We start from the raw sequence: 16,688 nt of genomic DNA on the forward strand, positions 1-16,688 counted from the left end.
ATCGGGCAGTGTTTCGTTCTGCTGTGCATGGGGTTGCTATGAGTCGAAAACGACTCGACGGCACTTAACAACAACAACAACAACATATTCTTGCATGTTAATGATAACGCAGTTCCTCACGTTACTGTTTTAAGGCAGCGGTTCTCAAATTTTAGCATCCATCAGAATCACCTAGAGGGCTTGTGCCACTCTAACAGAAATACCACAAATGGGATGCTCGAACAAATAGGAGTTTATTCTCTTACAGTTCAGGAGGCTAGAAGTTCGAGTTCAAAGTGCCAGGCTCTAGGGGCTGTATGAAACCCCTTAAACTTGGGCTTCAGCTCTGCCTCTTGTTCTCGGCCCACTGAAGCTAGAGGCATCTTTTTGCTCAGGCAGTTACTGCCTTCTGAGACTAACAAGCCTAAGGTGGACCATTAAAATGGCACAGTCCATCCCGATGTTACCAAACCACACAGCAGGCCATTTATTCAAGTCCATTGAAAGTCCCAAGGTCGGCAGAGCATGGTAGGCTGCTGAACAATCACATAGCTACATGCAGGGTTCAAGCGTGCCAGAAGCTAGAGACTATTCCCAAAGCTGTTTCTTATATACAGGAAGCAGACCACATTCCTACAGCAGCTACTCAGCTGCTTGTGTACATTCCACCATGGAGTTGAATGCCAGTCTCATCATGGGAAATAACTACCACTAGCTGTCCAGCCACTCAACCAGGCCCAGCCAAGTCAACACACAAACTTAACCACCACAGCTTGTTAGAACACAGATTATTGAGACCCATTGCAAAGTTTATGATTCAGTGGGTGGTCTGGAAGTTGAACCCAAGAAATTGTATTTCTGTGGAATTTCCAGGTTATGCTATTGGCTGTTAGTCCTAGGACCACCCTTTAAGAACGATTGCTTTAAGAAATTCCTGGAGAAAGATTATATTTGACCACAAATTATACTAGGAATAAGTAAAGTATATGAGATTGTGAGGACAGACAGTGATTATATATTGCAAATCTTTTTGTCAGGAATTGCAGAGAGAAAACACTTTCTTACGTGCACAGTTTGCTCAGAAGACAGAAGCCCTGAGCAAGGAAAAGATTGAGCTTGAAAAGAAACTCTCTGCTTCAGAAGTTGAAGTCCAGCTCATCAGAGAGTCACTCAAAGTGGCATTGCAGAAGCATTCGGAGGAGGGGAAGAAACAGGAAGAAAGGGTGAGTCGAGGAGCTGATATCTCTGATGCACAAAAAAGTTGGCACCAGACAGGGATAAGTCAGCCCTCTCCCAAATGAGCCTAGGCTGTTTCTGACCTCCGTTTCTGGAACTAGGAGTAGGCAGTTGGGGAGCCTTTTCCTTGGCTTCTCGCTCAAGATCCATCTGTTAGAAATGGAATTCCTCCTTCTTCTCCACAAAGCTACTATAGTCAGGAAAAGTTACATAATCCCTCACTGTCCCAGGTTGTGATATGCTACCAGCTGGCTTGGGTGAAAAAAACAGCCAAGATGGCACTGTTGGAACGTGTTTAAACACCTGTATCAAACTTAACACTCTTTAGCTGGGTTTCTCCTCACCCTAACTAAAAAGCAGAGAAAAATTCTCTATGTGTAGCTTTAATATTTGCCAGTGCTCCTAGAATTGCCCTAGAGTAAGATTGGTCATCATGGAAAAAACTGGTTTAAAATCTTTTGATTCTAGTAGTACCTACCCCCAATTCACAGCTTGTTGTAATGCAGGTGTTCTTGGGGAAATCAGTTTAATCATTTTTATTTCTGGACACTTACATCAAAATAAACTAGAGCAGAGCATAAACATTATTTGGGGATCTTGTTAAAAATGTAGACCTGATTCAGTAGTTCTGGAAGGGGCCTGATATCCTGCATTTCTAACAAGCTCCCTCGGATTGTTGGTACTGTGGGTGTAGCAAAGACTTAGGGCATCTGTTAAAAAAGAAAATTTTAATGAAAATAATATCTGTATCTGAGTTGAATAACCAAATGCTAATAGGTTTATAATAAAAAGTAGCAGTCTTTGCCCCAGCACCACTCCACAAAGGTGTATGTCCTCAACTCTTCTCTTTTCCCTGGTATATATCTCTCTGTTTCTGAATCATATGCTTTTTTCCCCCATATTTTGGTCACTTAAGGTATTACCTATTCCAGAGTCACAGGTGTAATAGCTTACCTTCTCTGAGGATATTGGTTATAGCTTTTTAGGATGTCTACTTCTGCTTATGTTTCCCTCAGGTCCCTTTGTTTTGTTTGTTTTTGGTGTCATTCATGTCAAGGCTTGGTTATCTGGGAACAAATGTACACTCATATTTACAAGTTGCATGGAAGCTTGGGGTCATGGTAGTTGCCCTGGTGGACTTCACCGTACAGTGATCAGACCTAGACTGCCCATTTCATTTAGAGACCTTCACATGTCAGTATCTGGATGTCTTATCTCACTTTCTTGAGAGAAGAATCTTCAACCTGCTACCTGGTGAGGAGGCTGGGGGGCAGGAAGGCTTTGGTCTTTTGGTGATGAGATTAGTGTTTGAGTTCCACAGTCTCAACATAGATTTTCATTTATACTAGTTTTCAACCCAGTGCTTTACCACCCTTTCCCTCTGCTGTGACTGATATCCCTGAGTTTGGAGCCACTCTCATTCATTTGTCCAGAGAATAAACCTTCAGTTTCCTATTGAGGAAGCCCAGGGTGAGGGCAGTATTGGGCGTATAACTAGTATATAGACTTCCAGTGAATCCCCCTGTTTTTCTGTGGCTGATACTGCTTCAGAGGTGCCTGGTACTTCAAGCACAGTCTGTCAGAAGTTGTGAGAGGCACGTTATCTTTATTATCTGTAACTCCCACTGCAGATTCTAACTTCATCTGTTGTGCTAAATCATTTATCCCCCTCTGTCCACTTTAATTTTTCAAAAACATGTTGAACTCATCTGCTTTTGTCTTCTCCCCTGTTCTCTCTTTTTTTTTTAGGTTAGTACTTTATTTCCATCTTGCCATTTTAGAGATATCTTGGAAAGGATAAATGTCTGGGATCAGTTTATCATCTTTTTTTTTTTTAATTCAGAGTTAGTTACCAGTATTTTAAATGAGCTTCGCAGGTGATTCTGATGCATATTAAAATATGAGAAACACTGGTTTCAGAGATGGAAGGGTATAGGTAGATGTACCTAGGGTAAAGCTTTTGTCTGATTTTTCAGTAATGTTTTTTAGTACTGTCTTGTCTTTGGATTAAATTATGCCATGCCACCTCTTTGGCATCAGTGGATCTGCCTCAGTATTTCTCTGCTTTCTCTTACTTCTCATAGCTTCCCTTTTTTAAAAAAAAAAAATTTATTGTGATCTGGGTGAAAGTTCACAGAGCAAATTCATTTTCCAAAAAGCAGTTTATATACACTTCATCTTATGACATTGACTGCAATTTCCCACAATATAACAGCTCCCCTCCCACTTCCTCCCCATAGTTACCTCTTCGCTGTGTCTTTCCTTCCCATGCACTCCTGCCCCCTGAGCTGTCTCCCTGTGCATACACAGCCCTTCTGTTCTCCCATGAGGGATCTAAGGAATGTACATCTACCTAATGTAAATGTTAGCTCATATGCCTGTCTTTTGTTTGGCTGGAAGCCATAGGAGTGGGTTCATTTCAAGACCTGAAGGGTGACTAGGGGCCATAGTCTCAGATCCACCAGGCTTTATCAAACCAGAAAAACTGGTCCCTTTTTTTTTTTTTTTTTAAAATGATTTTTGAGTTTTGTTCCACATTGTTCTCCCACTCTATCCAGGATTTACTACATAGATCCCCCTCCGAATGGTTGACAGTGGTAGCTGGGCACCATCTAGTTCTTCTGGTCTCATAGTCATATAGGCTGAGAACTGCCTGATGTACCAGTTGCTTGGACTAATTGTTTCTATGTGTCTTGATTTTCTTCATTCTTCTTTGCCCTGGTTAAGGAGAGACCTATCATTGCATCTAGATGGCCACTTGCAAGCATTTAAGATCCCAGTCGCTGCTCGTCAAGTAGGATGTGGAACAGTGTTTCTGTGTAGTATGTTATGCCAATTGAGCTTGATATCCCCTGTGACCATGGTCCCGAGCTCACCGATTCAACTATGTACTCCCTCTAGGTAGCCTTAGCTTCCCTTTTTCATAAGCCAAAGAAAAGGCCATAATAGGGGGGAAAAGTCTCCATTCTTCAAATCTACTGAGTGCATTGCTTTTTACTAACCATTGTGCTAAGTGCTAGAGATACAATGATGAGCAAAATGGACACAGCCCATCCCCTCAAGGAGCTTACAGTTTAGTCTTGTTAGTTCTTCCAGATGGTTGCTTGACTTTTTATTGCATGTCGTGTTTAGGGAACAGTGTATTACCTTTCTTAGCAGAACTGACCAACTGGTTGTATGTCTAGAGGGAAGTGCTACTAGTTCTTTAAAGCTGCCCAAGAAACCCATCTTCCCTGCCCTTGACTGTAATGTTCAGATGTGTTAACTCTGAAGTTTATGCCCTAATTCCAAATGGCAAAATTTGATGCATTTCCTGCCTTCATTGTAGTGAAACAACACCCATAGCTCCAAGGGCAGAGAGAATGGTCACTTTGAAAAAAAGTTAATGTTGAGGGTCCTAGAACCTGTGGAGACAGCCTCTTAACATTTCTTTTTCAAGGTCAAAGGTCGTGATAAACACATCAATAATCTGAAAAAGAAATGTCAGAAGGAATCAGAGCAGAACCGGGAGAAGCAGCAACGTATTGAAACTTTGGAGCGTTACCTGGCTGACCTGCCCACCCTGGAAGACCATCAGAAGCAGAGCCAGCAGGTAACAGCAATGTACCTGGGGCAAGCAAGGAGTGGCCAAGCAGGCGGACATTTGCAGCATTTGCTGTGCGCAGGTACCCCCTGTATCTTCCTAAAAGGCAGAGAATTTATATTTCCACCCCAGATATACTCAGTTAGAATCTGTTTCTTAATATAAATCATAAGAAACATCTGGGAATCTTGTTAAAATGTAAATTCTGATTCAGTATATCTGGGGTGGAAATACAACTTCTCAGCATGGGGTCCAAATGGAATGCATCGACTGATTCAAAGCCCTGCTGAAAGGAAATCCCAAGGCAGCCATATCCAACTCACATCTATCACATTTGCAACTGGACTGAAAATTTCTAGAGGTACCCAGACAGTCTTCTTTACTTCATTGACCTAAGCATGGAATCCTTTCTTTAAGCTTAAAGATTCTGAATTGAGGAGCACAGAGCTTCAGGAGAGAGTGACTGAGCTGGAGAGTTTGCTGGAGGAGACCCAGGCAGGCTGCAGGGAGAAAGAGGCTCAACTGGAAAGCCTGAGACAGAGAGAAGCCACTAGACAAAGGTAAATACTGCTGTGGGGTTGAAGAAAAGGAAGTGGAGAGCTAAGTTCTGATCTCCTCTGCCTCACACACTACCTGTGTGACTTTGGATAAATCTCTTTACTTCTCTGAGCTTTGATTTCTTTAGATTATATATAATACGAAAGCTTCTTATGGGCAGGGATTAAATATGTCTTTGGTTCCTGAGGAGGGGTGGGACTAGAGCAGTGTATCCTTTGGAAAGATCCAGTCCAGTACCTGGAGTATTTATGTGTTGAGTGAATGAAAGCACTTTATAAATTGGGAAATGAGTTATCTGTATATTTGTAAAAGTAGATCTTCATGTAGGATCTATACGTAGGTAGTGTTTATTCACATTTCAGCCTTGTGGCTGATGGTTACCGGGAGCATCTGTTTGTCTTCAGCCCTAGGGATTGCTCTCGATTACTATGACAGGTTCTGAGAACAAAACAATATGCCATAGTGTACTCTCAGGGTGTCTTGGGAGCCTTCTCCATTAGGCACCTGGTTTCCATATTAATAGTTTCTAAAAATGTGATGGCTGTGCTTCAGTAGCGTCTTGGACCAAATCCAGGTTATAATGGGATGGATTGGATTTATTTTCTCATATTCAGTCACCATAACCCTGTTGTTTATTTCAGTAGATGGGCCATCATGGAAGTGATTGTGGGGACCTGTGGGAGGAAACCCTTGGTTGGAGTCAGAGTATAGTTAAGGGACAAAGTTGGCTTCACCCCAGACTGTGTGTCTAGAAAAAAGGAGCTCTGTATTGTACTTCCCAAATATAAATGATGTAATGTGTGACTTTTATAATCAATACATGCAATGAATGTTTATTTTTTAAAATATCAAAACAAATAATAAAAGAGCCTTGGGCAAGTAGAGAATCAATGGCACATTACAATAGAAAATGGCCCCTAGAGAAGGAAACTAACACACTGAGCAGCTTCTGTATAAAATACATTACAACACAACAGACCTAAGATGTTACTCCAGCTATGGTTTGGAGGGGCCTAAGTGTCTTGTCCCAAAACAAAGTAAAGAGCAGAGCCAGGAATCAAAGCCATATTGCTGACTTCAAAGCTCTTGAGAAGGCTCCTGTCTTTCAGCCTGCAAGATAAGCAGTGTGTGAAGAAGGCCAGTGGAGAAAGTCCAGCCCAGCAGGGAGAAGGTCTGAATGTGGAAATGGATTCCTGGCGGAAGGAACGTGATTCCCTCCAAAAGGTGAATGAGAGTGTCTTTTAGAAAAGAGAAAATAGGGTATTGGGAAGAAACCATGAGAGCCCTGGGCCTCCTAGAATCTGCTGTCTAGAGCTTTTCTCTCTTTTCTGAGAAGTCACCCCTGCATGTTCACCCTTATGGCAGGCAAACTTTACTCATGTAGCATACAGGTAAGAGTTAGTGGAGGAACATGCCTCTGAGCATAAACCCCCCACACACACACACACATGCACAAAAAGCCAAACTCACTGCTGTCAAGTCAATTACGACTCATAGTGACCCCCACTGGGTTTCCAAGGCTTTAAATCTTTATGGAATTAGATCACCCCATCTTCTTTCTGTGAAGCAGCTGGTGGGTTTGAACCGCTGACCTTTGGTTAGCAGCTACAGCACCAGAGCCCCAAAGTGGTGCACTGAAACTTGCAACATGTCACTCATGGCTCAGGTCCCATACAGAGTCTCTGACACTGGACAGAGTTGTAAATAGTAAAGTGGTCTGGTTTCTCAGCTAGGCAGAGGAAAGGGAGCTAAGGGCCTGCCAGTGAGACTGACTACAGATCATTAAAAAAGAAAACCCAGAAATGGTGCAGAGAATACATGAGGGCTCAAAAAAAATGAAGCCAGGCCCATTCAGGGTTTCTCCTAGGATAGTTATGACTAAAGCTATAAGTAACAACACAGTCACTGCTCTGGATGGGGCAAGCTTCATTGAACTGAATTCTGAGCCATATCCTTCACCAAAGAACCAGAATATACACTAGCTGTATATAAAGTTGGTTCCATTGGCTTGTAGTTGTTAGAGAGTGAGTTCCTGTACTCCTCCATCTGCCCCAATAGTGGTCATAGGTCCACACTGCATTTCTATATAAACCTCTTTTGTAATTGGAACACAGTTGTATGAGGCTGTTCAGTCAAGATCAGGAGTCTGTGTCTTGTTTTTGCAGGTAGAGCTAACTAGTCTTCACCCTCGTCTCACTACCAGCGGGCTAAAGGCAATAGAGCTAATAGCCAAACCACAGATCCTGGTACAGGCCCTTCCCTTCTAACCTTACCATCAGCATTGTGTTTGTGCCTTCCTTGATGCCTTTTTCTTTTCAGGTTGTAGAGAAGCAGAAGCAGGAAATGGACCAGTTGCATTCACAAGTACAGGTAAGCAGGAGCCTGTGAGACATGGTAAGCAAGACTTAATGATGGTATCTCTAGAATGCAGCCAGCATTTTGTCTTATTCTCTGCCATGCAATTTGCTGGGAGATCTGGTGATGTAGTGCCTAAGCCATTTGCCTGCTAACCAGAAGGCTGGCGGTTCAAACCAAAGTAGATTGGGCAGCCTACTTCTGTAGAGATACTGCCTCAGAAACCCAAGAAGGAGTCGCTATGAGTTGGAATTGACTCGATGGCAATGAATTTTCAGCCTATAGTCTTGTTGGGAAGACAAACATGATTGAGAGAGCAATGCCCATGTTAATCCTGGGAGCACAAATTAGTCAGTGGAAGGGGCGCATTTAATGTCAAGGACAGCTTTCTGGAGATCCTGAGGATCTTAAAGGATTAGGGAAGAGTTAGCTGTGCAAAAGAGGAGGAGCTGGGTAATTGGAATTCCATATAGAAGGAGGAGTGTGAGTAGGACTATGAAAGCATGAAACAGTGTGGTTTGGGTATGATGCTGTAAGCTATTGGATATTGTTGAAGTATTCAGGTTAAGATGATGAAAGGGAAAGGTAGGCATTCCAAACTACAGGAGGGCCTTGTCTATCTAGCTAAGTTAGCTTTTATTCCTTGGGTAGGTGATAAGATACTATTAAATCACTTAATTGGGATGTGACATGGTCAGGTTTACAATCCAGGCTTGAGTGTGGAGGAAGATTGGCAGCCTGGAGAGAGGCAAGACAATGGACCAGGCGACTTTTGCAGAAATTTTGGTGAGCAATAATGAGGGAATCTGACAAAAGGCAACACAGCAGGGATGGAGATGTGAGGGGACTGATTTCAGTGATTTTTAGGAGGCAAATTTGGGAGGAGTCAGTGACTGACAGGATGTGGGGCACTGAAGAATAGTCAGAAATCAAAGATGATTCCCAGTTTCTGTTTGGACCAGAGTAGGAGTGCCCTTAGTTGGGTGCTCCAAGAAATCCTGGAAAAAGTAGGTTCACTCAGTTTCTCTTTGGGCTCTAAAAGAGGTTTTCCCACCAAACACATGAAATGCACTCACTCTGAGGAACAACTGAAAGCTACAATCCTGTATTTGGCATTATGTGGTTTGGGCTATGTCTGTTTAAGTTACCTGTTTTAATTCCTGTAAGGAAATAGGCCTAGGGAGCTTTCAGGAAGTCCTGGTGGCACAGTGGTTAAGCAGTAACTAAAATGTCGGCAGTTGGAACTCACCAGCCACTCCGTGGGAGAAAGATATGGCAATCTGCTTCCGTAAAAGATTTTAGCTTTTGAAACCCTATGGGACAGTTCTACTCTGCCCTATGGGGTTGCTATAAGTCGGCAGTGAGTTTGGATTTTGGTTTGGCATGAGTTTTTATATACCAATTTCAAATCCCAGGGTTTTAGTAGAATTTTCAGTGAATATAAAAGTATTTCCTAAAACCCTGAGGTTCCACAAAAGTTGGAAAAGCCCAACATTTAAAATGGTATATTAACCAGTGTTGGGGCTACTTAGACAAATTAACATGTCCAGTGGAAGTTGCTAGAATTCAGCATGGTCACATTGGGTGTTTCATAGTGATGAGGCACTATGGCAGGTATATTTTTTTATTAATATTAAATTAAAAATTCAAAAACTTTTTTTACAATTAATTCAAATCATTTTCAAAATTGGGTGGGGGATTGGAATGAATAGAGTGGGAAGCAGAAGATAATAAGCAGAAAATACCTTGTTCCCTCTGGCCCTGAACACCCCCTGTAAAAACTACACATACACACACACACACACACACATACACACACTGCTCTGCTGCCCCTTCATCTGTGTCAACACAGTATTGGTGAGGGCATTTGACTGGGAGCTCCTCAAAGACAGGAACTAATTGGTATTTTCAGTCATCTCAGTGCCTGTCACACAGTAAGTGCTCAGTAAATATTGAACTGAACTGAATGGTATGTTCCCTGCACTTGAGAAAGATATGATCTAGTGGAGAGAGGAATCATGTGCAGCCAATAGAGTATTAAGCAGCTGTATTCATAAGCTGTGGTGGAGGTATAAGGGGCAAAATCAGATTAATTGGATCTGATTTACAAATTAGGGAAAGCTCAGGTGGGCCTTTGAGGTTTCTTGGGGTGACAGGCAGAGCAAAGCAGTCTAGGCAAAGAGAGAGAAGAATATGAGCAAAGGCACTCAAGCTGGATGGAGCCTTTGGGGAGGAAGGCTGGTCATTCAGTGTGGCTGGTGTGCAGGCAATATGGAGGGTAAAAAGAAGAGGTACATCTAGAAAAGTAGGTAGGGGCCAGACTGACCTGGAATGCCCTGCCGAAGAGTTGGAGTCTTTGGGTAGGTGGTCACGGGCTATAGGTGGGAAGTTAGAGATTAGGGCTATTGTAAAATTTCTAGCAATAGGGGATAAGGCCAATGTGGTCTGAACCAGAATTGTGCTATAGGTCCCTCAAAGGGGGGGAAGAAGGGAGAAATGTTTAGTGAGTTCACTTGTACCCCTGGTATATTTCCCCACCACTCCATGCCTTGGAATTCAGAGCCTAGAACAGGAAGTGGCTCAAGAAGAAGGAACAAGCCAGGCCCTGAGGGAAGAGGCCCAGCGGAGGGAGACGGCTCTGCAGCAGCTGCGCACAGCTGTTAAGGAGGTGAGCAGCATCAGCCAGGTGCCTTTGAATTACCTCCACAAACCTGATCTCTCTGTATACCTTCCTATCCTTACCCTGACAAGAGCTGCTGTGTTTGAGAGGTCTCTACTGAGGAATGAGAAAAGATTTTGCCTCATCCTTTATATCAGAGTCTCTAAGGCTATCTTGGAATGACCATAATCACCCAGGAATGCTTTTTGGATGTAGAAAGTAAATCTCCCTCCTGTTGTTTTCCTGCGTTCACAGATTTGTGGGATTAAGGAGGGAGGGTTCAAGAAGCCTGGGGTTTGATGGTCCTGATGCAGTAAACAGAACTGTCAGCAGGGGGCAACCAAGTTGACTGGCCAAGCTGCCTAGGAAGTTCTCTCTCAGGTGGGATTGCCTCAGGGTCTAGTATAGCTGGGACCAGAGGGGAACTATATCCAGGTTCTTTAAAGCAGAATAGAGGTAAGCTGAGGGGAGTGAGTACGTTAAGATATTTAGGGACAGCGAGGGAAAGAGAGACACATCTGTATACAGACAGACACATTCCAATACTAGATTCTTCAGTTCCAGCCCCCCACCAGTGGCCACTAGCTATCTTACTGTCTTTCCTTGCCCCCTTTTATTCCTCTGATAAAACACTGATCAGACTGGCTGGTAGCCACTTTTGTCAGGGTGGCAGGGAGAGATTGAAACCAGTGTCTCCTCAGATTTCACAGTTCACGTTAAGCCGTCTCTAATAGCCTGGCTAACGGAGTTGGCTGAGGGACTGGCTTCAGATAGAGTTCCTAGGGCGGGAGCATCTCTGGTTCCGGAACAGAAACCTGGAGCCTGATGACTCAAGAGTCTGCTAGGGAGCAGCTTCCTCTCTACTGCTGGAGCCCAGTGGGCTGAATTCTAACTCCCTGAGGAATCAGGCCTGATATGGGGTGAGGACCCCAGCTCTTGGAGAGGGGATGGAGAGGGGAGACACGGCCTGTGACTCACACCCTCCCCTCTACACACATATATACATATGTCCACACTCATGGCACAGGTTCTCTGCCTCTCTCTGGGCCTGGGTTAATAATGCATCTTGCCCATCTATCTGCTAAGCTTTCAGTGCAAAACCAGGACCTGATTGAGAAGAATTTGACACTCCAGGAACATCTCCGTCAAGTCCAGCCAGTGTCTCCACCTTCACCAGACATGGCCCAGTTGGCACTTGAACTATACCAGGAGTTGGCCAGTTGTTTTCAAGATCTACAGGCTGTCTGCAGCATTGTGACCCAGAGGGCGCAAGGCCACGATCCCAATCTCTCCCTGCTCTTGGGCATTCACTGTGAGTCACCAGGCCAGTCTGAGGCCCCAGAAAGAGGGGCATTTCTTTTCTCCTTACCTCCATTCCACTCTCCCATCCTTCGGGCAGTGTGTGAACAAGGCTACGGAGTAGGTGTTCAGTAGATCTGTTTTGGAAACAGGAATCCTTATGGAACATCTGTGTAACAGGTGCCTTAGATAGCAAGTTATCAGCCCATGGTCTTCAGCTGCTTTTTTAAAAAGTGCCATGTCCCAAGATCGTAGGCTTAAGGTGCTGCCCATCCATATGCCCCCTCACATGAAGCATCTCCTAATGACCTACTGGCTAACAGTCTTGAAACTCTCTCCTCCCCAGCTACACAGCACCCAGGGACTCAGCTAGACTTGCAGAAGCCGGATGTGATCAGAAAGAAGCTAGAGGAGGTTCAGCAGCTGCGCTGTGACATCGAGGATTTGAGGACCACCATGTCAGACAGATATGCCCAGGACATGGGAGAAAATTGTGTGACACAGTGAGGAATGCTGGAGGTGTGGGACAGGCCCTATTCCCCCAGGGAGGGTCTGGACTGCTGAGAGCCCAGTCCAGCAGGTTCCTGCCCTGACAGTCTCTTGCCTACTGTCTGCTGCTATTCCTAGAGAAGAGGGGGTGGTAAAAGTCTGCAGCTGAGGCCCAGGGCTGATTAGGAAGCTGTGCCTGCCCTGCCCCACAGTGGCTCTGCCTTGTTAGATTATGTTTGTTCTCATCCTGATTCACCCTTTGAGGGTGAGTTACCAATTAACTTTTGCAGGCACAACTAACTGATAAGTTCTCACAAACTGCTCCCAGCCCCAGGCTGACGTCAGAGGCAAACAAGTTGCTTACCTTCCTTCTCCATCCTCTGGGATGGAGCCACATTCATTCCCACTTCATACCTTGATCCTACTGATTGCCAGCACTCATTAGAGAGGCCTGGAGGGGCTGAATACTACAAAGTGGCTGTTTGAGAAGTCTCATGCCTCGTGTCTCAGCCTTCCTGGGGGGTCAGCTAGCTTTCTGGGTTTTCTCAGGCCCAGTTTTCTTCCTCAGGGCTCTTATTCTCCCAGAAGCCTCAGAATGATCTATTAGTAAAGTGCCCACTAGGATTGGAGGCCCAGAAATTGCAGCCAGGGCTTCTTAATCTGCTCACCAAGCTATTTGACAGGAGACCCTGCTTTCTAGCTGCTCTCTGCCCCTAGGGCCTTAGCCATGTGGTTAGCACAGACCCCTTGCCTTTGTTTTCAGGCCTTCTTGGGCTTTGAGTACAAACTCTTCTCGTGGTTCAGGACTTGGGCAGGATTTTTCCCCAGAATGCCAAAGGGCAATTGTCAAGCTGCTCATCCCCTTCCCCTGGAACTGGGGCTCAAGCCTGACCTGATTTGTGCCTCTCATGTTTGCAAGGAGACCTTTTACTTTCTTGGTTCTGGACTCCTAAAGTTCAGAGTACCTAGTACAGGTTGGCTTTATGTTAAGCTTTTAATACCCTACCCTCCTCTCCCCCACCATCTCCCTGGGGCCTTTGTACCCTTTGTTTTTTTGTTTCTCTTGCCTCCTTGGTTTAGGGGGCATCTAACGATTGTTTGTATCTGGCTGTTTGGACTGGTCCAGGCCTCCTCTAGATCTGAAGCTAGGCCAAGCAGGGGGTATGAAGGCGTAAGGGGAACACTAAGTAGTTCAGGAGCCCTGAGTCACCCATAAGACTCTTGCTAAGCTTTGGGCTAACAGGGCAGTTTCCTGGACCTCACTCCTGGGTCTGAATGAGGCTCCTTCTTAAGTGTTTTTACAAGTGTGTTTTATTTATGGAGTGACTTATCCCTTCCATTCAGACCAGCCCCACCAGGCTGTTATTCCCTCTGCCTCTGGGCTCCTGTCTCCTGAAAGCAGAGCTGCCTAAGTTGGTCTCCGCCCTGTGTTGGAAGCCCAGCCCCCATACTCACGGGTATTTTTCCTTGTAAAGTTTATAAGCAGTTATTTATATGAATCTTTGTTATGTCAACTGGTTTGTACTGCCTATTTTGATTACAAAATAAAATGTTTAACAGACTTCTCAGTTTTTCATAGCCTTCCATCATCATCATGCCCCTACCTTATTCTCATTTTGGCTTGTTAAAGCCAACGTGTTTCTCAAAGTTCCCCAGACAGCGACAGTGAGAGACTTTTGGCAGGTCTACTCTCACGTCACTGTCTGTCCATTTACTTCTGCTCCTGTTGTTCTGTAGGGGCAAATAAGATCGCTGCCCACACCCCTTTCTATTGGGCAAAGCTGTTTTGAATCATAGAGCAACTCCGTCATTGGAAAGCGATTCAGCAGTCTCCCAGAGAGGAAGTCTAGCAGCTTCTGGGTTGCTATGAGGAAGCAGCTTCCCCAGAGCAAGGCCTGCCACTGTTTGCCTCAGGGCAGCAGTTTTGCTGGGCTATTACCTGTCTTGAGCACTGGACCTGGGGGAAACTGCTAAGTCTTCAAAGTTGGTCTGGTTGCTGGGCCCTGCTCCCTCTGAACCTTTTGGATTTCTGCTAGGAGCAGTTGCTGTTTCACTCCATCCACAGCATGGAGTTGGGGTTTAGCTGGAGGCTCTCCTGGACCAGTTGTGGATCTTTAAAAAAGGGCCAGCTAAGGGCAGGCACTGGGAGCTCTGGTAGTGTAGTGCCTAAGGCACTTGACTGCTAAACAGAAGGCTGGCGGTTCAAACCCACCAGCCACTCCTCAGAAGGAAGGTTGGACGGTCTACTTCCATACCACCTCAGAAACCCAATGAGGGGTTGCTATGAGTCGGGCCAACTCCAGGGCACATAACAACAAGGGCAAGCACTAGAGTCCTGACATTAGCAGTGCTTCACTCTCTGATCTCCATCTGGCTGCTTGAGGGTGCGGCCACCACCCTTCCTTGTCTAAACTTGCCTGGGTGGGGAGTTGGGGGGATCCCCAAGCAGGGGCTGTCCCTGCTGTGGTATGCCTCCCTTTCCCCGGGGGATGGGGGGTGGGGTGCCTGGGGGTGGTGATGTGGAGGTGGAGCTTGAGTGAGTTCCCCAGCTTGGGAACTTTGAGTTAGAAAAGAGCCCAAGCTTCCCCCGAACTGAACCGTATTATCATTGCTTTTCCTCTTGGTAGCTAATGGTGGCACCTGGCACCGGGGTGGGTAGTTGGGTCACCAAATCTGGCTGATGACTGCGGCACAGACTTTGCCAAACCCTTCCCTCCTCGACCTTTCCTGCCATCGGGTCCCTCCGCAGCCTCACACTGTGAACCTCAAAACAGGGTATAGTCGAAGAGGACCGCTACAAAAGGAGTGGCCCTGCGTGGGGCTGAGGTCCTTGGCGCCTGGCCACGGGTTGGGGGAGGGGGCCTCCGGCGCGCGGGGCGGTGTTTCGCAGGCCCCGCCCCAGGCGCGCGCCTGACTGCGCCACCCATTGGTTCCAAGAGCCGTGACTCGCGGGCTGAGCAGGAAGGAAACCGCTCCCGAGCGCCGCAGCGTCGTCTCCTGGCGGTGCTTCTGCCGCTATCGCTGCCCGTCGGTCTGTCGGTGATTCCGTTCCCCCAGCACCATGAGTGGCTTGCGCGTCTACAGCACGTCGGTCACCGGTTCCCGCGAAGTAAGTGCATGCTGATGCGGGCACCAGGGAAGAAGGTGGGGGCCGTGTCCCGGAGCTCCTGACCAGGTGCCCGGGATCCGCCCCCAAGGACGGCGGCGGGGCGGGGGGGTCGGCAAGAGCCTGGGCTTGTTCTCCAAGGTTTGGAGGCTGGTCTGTGGCCCCATCCAGATCCCTTTTATCTTGGGTCTAAACTGCCCGCGCCCATCCCCCGTCACCTGGACAGCCCTTCTCCGCACCCCCACTACCAGGCTGTCGGGACCACTTTAATCTGTCTTATCTACCACCATGTATGCGTGTGGGATGGGGGTGGCCCCTTACCACGCTTCTATTCAGGCCTGCCTTGCCTTCGCTCAGCTCCATGCTCCCCACCCCAAACCTTTTCTCACACTCCTCCCCACGGTTGATGGTCCCTCTCTTTATCCTACACCACCTCAATCCTGACTTACCCTCCCAACTGACCAAAGCTCTTGGTCACAGACCTTCACATGGCCCAGGCGTCCCCCATATATCCCCCAGCCTGCCCACTGACCCCTGCTGACCCTCTGCCCCCAGATCAAGTCCCAGCAGAGTGAGGTGACTCGCATCCTGGATGGGAAGCGCATCCAGTACCAACTAGTGGACATCTCCCAGGACAACGCCTTACGGGAAGAGATGCGAGCCTTGGCAGGCAATCCCAAGGCCACCCCACCCCAGATTGTCAATGGGGACCAGTACTGTGGGGTATGGGCCTGGGGGCTGGAGGCTGGGGGGACTGCTGTAGAGGCTTAGGATCAGACCTGAGGCAAAAGCACTGGTGGGCCTCCCGTGCCAGTGCTCAGGTAATCACCCCTCACCTCCCTTCCCAGGACTATGAGCTCTTCGTGGAGGCTGTGGAACAAAACACACTGCAGGAGTTCCTGAAGTTGGCCTGAGCCAAGCCCACCCGTGGTTCCCCCACTGGACTCCGTCACCACATTCCCCCCCAGCCCTCGTCTGGCCATGAAGGACCTTATGACCAATTCCCTGTCATTCCTAACCTTCTGACCTTAGAGCCCCTTCCCCCCAAGCCCGGGTCCCTTCTCCCCTCTCTAACTAGCTCCTTTTCCTCTCAGGGCTGGCTATCCCAGCCAGGCCCTGAGACTGCCACCCTGCCTGGTACTGGCTGACAGGTACCTCTGTTGGTGCCATTGGCCAGGGCTCTGCCAAAGGCCCCGCAATCCCTATCCTGGGAGCACCCAGAGACAATTAAATGTTCCATTCCATTGGCACCGTGTTTGTCTGGTTGTGGCCTGGGAGTCCTGGGCTGGGAGATGTGACTGCTGAGGCTGTGCTCCTGTGTCTGTCACCTCTGTGTATGATGGTGCCTGTGCTTGGATATGCTTCTCGCACAAGCCTCTGTGGACCAACAGTTCCTGGAGACTGAATGGGTACCCTCCAGTTCA

At 46.9% G+C, this 16,688-nt stretch overlaps 2 protein-coding genes across 2 annotated transcripts in view; both read left to right on the forward strand.

The window, feature by feature from the left end:
- CEP85 (centrosomal protein 85) overlaps positions 1-12,176 on the forward strand; it is a 39,997-nt gene extending 27,821 nt beyond the window's left edge. The window contains exons 6-13 of the mRNA XM_007935765.1: positions 1,017-1,202; positions 4,655-4,807; positions 5,216-5,358; positions 6,466-6,580; positions 7,676-7,726; positions 10,272-10,379; positions 11,457-11,682; positions 12,016-12,176. Coding sequence (XP_007933956.1) covers positions 1,017-1,202; positions 4,655-4,807; positions 5,216-5,358; positions 6,466-6,580; positions 7,676-7,726; positions 10,272-10,379; positions 11,457-11,682; positions 12,016-12,176 — 1,143 coding nt within the window. The remainder of the gene's footprint in view (positions 1-1,016; positions 1,203-4,654; positions 4,808-5,215; positions 5,359-6,465; positions 6,581-7,675; positions 7,727-10,271; positions 10,380-11,456; positions 11,683-12,015) is intronic.
- A 3,043-nt stretch (positions 12,177-15,219) lies between these two features.
- Positions 15,220-16,178, forward strand: SH3BGRL3 (SH3 domain binding glutamate rich protein like 3). Its single transcript, XM_007935767.1, has 3 exons — positions 15,220-15,267; positions 15,820-15,987; positions 16,113-16,178. The coding sequence occupies exons 1-3, from the start codon at positions 15,220-15,222 to the stop codon at positions 16,176-16,178; spliced, it is 282 nt and encodes a 93-aa protein (XP_007933958.1).
- The last annotated feature ends 510 nt before the right edge of the window (positions 16,179-16,688 follow it).

Source organism: Orycteropus afer, unplaced genomic scaffold, assembly GCF_000298275.1.
Source record: "Orycteropus afer afer isolate SDZICR_OR568_19922 unplaced genomic scaffold, OryAfe1.0 scaffold00031, whole genome shotgun sequence".
Lineage (NCBI taxonomy): Eukaryota > Metazoa > Chordata > Mammalia > Tubulidentata > Orycteropodidae > Orycteropus > Orycteropus afer.